We start from the raw sequence: 2227 nt of genomic DNA on the forward strand, positions 1-2227 counted from the left end.
ACAGGTCAAAGGGCAGAGGACAGACTAAGAGTGGTCCATCGGTCCTCCAGGTTCAGGGGTTCAGCTCAGGGCTAACAACCCTGACTGGTCAAACATATTGTTCTGGAAACAGCAATGAAGAATCCTTCTACACCCGAATACGACGGTATTCCTGAGTCTCCACCCGGGATTTGCATGACCGACAGTGGTGAAAACTGAGAGGAAGGTACTGACACGATGAAGGAAGCCCTGAACACCACCAGAGATGGAGGACCTCATTGCTGCCCTAAACACCAGTGGCGTAACTGGCAATGAAAAAAACATTTAGTTCATAAATAGTAGTTAATAAATAAATTTAAGATATTCTTGTTAGGATTTCAGTGTAGGCAATAGTGGTTTCATAAATTCAGGTTAAATGGTTGTGATTTTCTATTTGGATATGTTAACATGTTCATTTATTCATGTAATTAACTTCAAGCTGCAGCTTATAAATTAGATAGCTACTAGACAATGAAGCACATAGCTCACCTCCCTGATCCATTGTGGCTTCACTGTGGTGTCATAATCTGACTGTTTACCCTCATCGCCGCCTCAGTAGCGACTGCACTGATGATAGCAGCCCATGCAGAAGAAACAAACATTAATTGAGGAGCACACCCCATCCCCAGTGTTGGAAGAAATTCAAAATCAAGGAGAGTGCTCTCTCAAAGTACTTGCTCAACATTGTGTCATTAGTAACAAAGTCAAGACGATGGCTAACCCTGCTGTGATCATAGACAACGGATCTGGGTTCTGTAAATCTGGGATCGTTGGCAACAGCATTCCTACATCAGTCATACCATCTGTCATGGGCTTTCCCAAAGCTACAAAGGGGAAACATAGTGCTAGTCTAAAAGACTGTTATGTTGGAAAAGCAGCCCAAGCCAGAAGAGAAGTCTTGAGTTTGACATACCCAATCGAACGTGGCATGGTGACCTCTTGGGACGAAATGGAGATGATCTGGAGATACATCTTTGGCTTTGAACTGCATGTGAAGTCCAAAGAGAGGCCCGTTTTGCTGACTGCCGCCCCGTTGACTCCTTTCTTAAGTAGGGAAAGGATGACTGAAATCATGTTTGAAGACTTCTCTGTGCCAGCGATGTTCGTGGCTATCCCAGCTACGTTAGCACTCTACTCATCTGGCCGTACCCAAGGAGTGGTCTTGGACAGTGGACATGGAATAACTGATGCCGTCCCCATCTACGAAGGGTATTACCTCCCCGATGCTGTACATAGGTCTCATCTGGCAGGAAGTGATATCAGCGCTAGCCTTCGGCAATTCATGTTGGAGAATGGCCACTCGTTTGCTGAAAAGCTGGAAACAGATGTTATCCAGGATATCAAGGAAAAATTGTGCTACGTTTCCCTTGATTTCAAAGTGGAGAGCAGCAAACCAGCAGAAGAAATGCAACGCGAGTACAGATTGCCAGATGGCACACAGATTATGGTCTCAAATGAGCTTATCAGAGCACCAGAGTTGCTTTTTACACATGAGAACACAGGATTAAAAGATACTGGAGTTCTCATGCTGTTATTAAACAGTATTGCAAAATGTAATGGAAGTCTGCACGAAGAACTATACAACAACATCTTGCTATCTGGTGGCTCAACCCTCTTCCCAGGAATGGAGGAACGACTACTCAAGGAAATCAAACTTCATGCGCCACCTGGAGTACCAGTCAAAGTCATCGCCCCACCAGAAAGAAAGTATTCTGTTTGGGTGGGAGCCTCAATCTTAACAAGTTTGTCATCCTTTAAACATATGTGGATTACCCTCAACGACTACAATGACTTTGGGCCATCTATAGTGAACAGGAGATGTTTTTAAACGGAAGGAACTATGTATCCCAAAGTTAGACCACAGTGATCCACATTTTAAATGTATGTGATTAAAGATGCTAGTTCATAGCTTACAATGTCTGAAGTGTAGCTCAAATCAACAAAGGGTTTGGAATTAATATTTCTTACCAGATATTCCAGTTTAGTTGTATTTCTTGAAATCATTGATTTGTGTTGGACAAACAGCTGGTGTGAAAAAGTGCTATGTTTAGTAGACCATTGTAAAATGAACTAACAAACTTGTTCTGACCTTTTCTTCGTAGTCAAGTGCATGGCCATAATCACACTGATTCTCTGGTTTGTAATTTCTCACTTAGCTGATTCCTGCTTCCCTCCCTTAGTTAATCTTCCTTCTCCGCTACAGACCTTT

The 2227-nt window shown here is 42.9% G+C and overlaps 1 protein-coding gene across 2 annotated transcripts; it reads left to right on the forward strand.

Moving 5' to 3' along the window:
• The first annotated feature begins 244 nt into the window (after nt 1–244).
• Nucleotides 245–1992, forward strand: LOC140739478 (uncharacterized). Of its 2 annotated transcripts, XM_073067814.1 has the most exons (2): nt 245–275; nt 756–1992. In XM_073067814.1, the coding sequence occupies exons 1-2, from the start codon at nt 245–247 to the stop codon at nt 1844–1846; spliced, it is 1122 nt and encodes a 373-aa protein (XP_072923915.1). In that variant the 3' UTR covers nt 1847–1992. The 2 variants fall into 2 exon arrangements, with proteins under 2 accessions (XP_072923915.1, XP_072923916.1); XM_073067815.1 differs by lacking the exon at nt 245–275 and having other exon boundaries at nt 731–1992.
• Nucleotides 1993–2227: the final 235 nt, after the last annotated feature.

Source organism: Hemitrygon akajei, chromosome 15 (genome assembly GCF_048418815.1).
Source record: "Hemitrygon akajei chromosome 15, sHemAka1.3, whole genome shotgun sequence".
In the NCBI taxonomy this organism is placed as follows: domain Eukaryota; kingdom Metazoa; phylum Chordata; class Chondrichthyes; order Myliobatiformes; family Dasyatidae; genus Hemitrygon; species Hemitrygon akajei.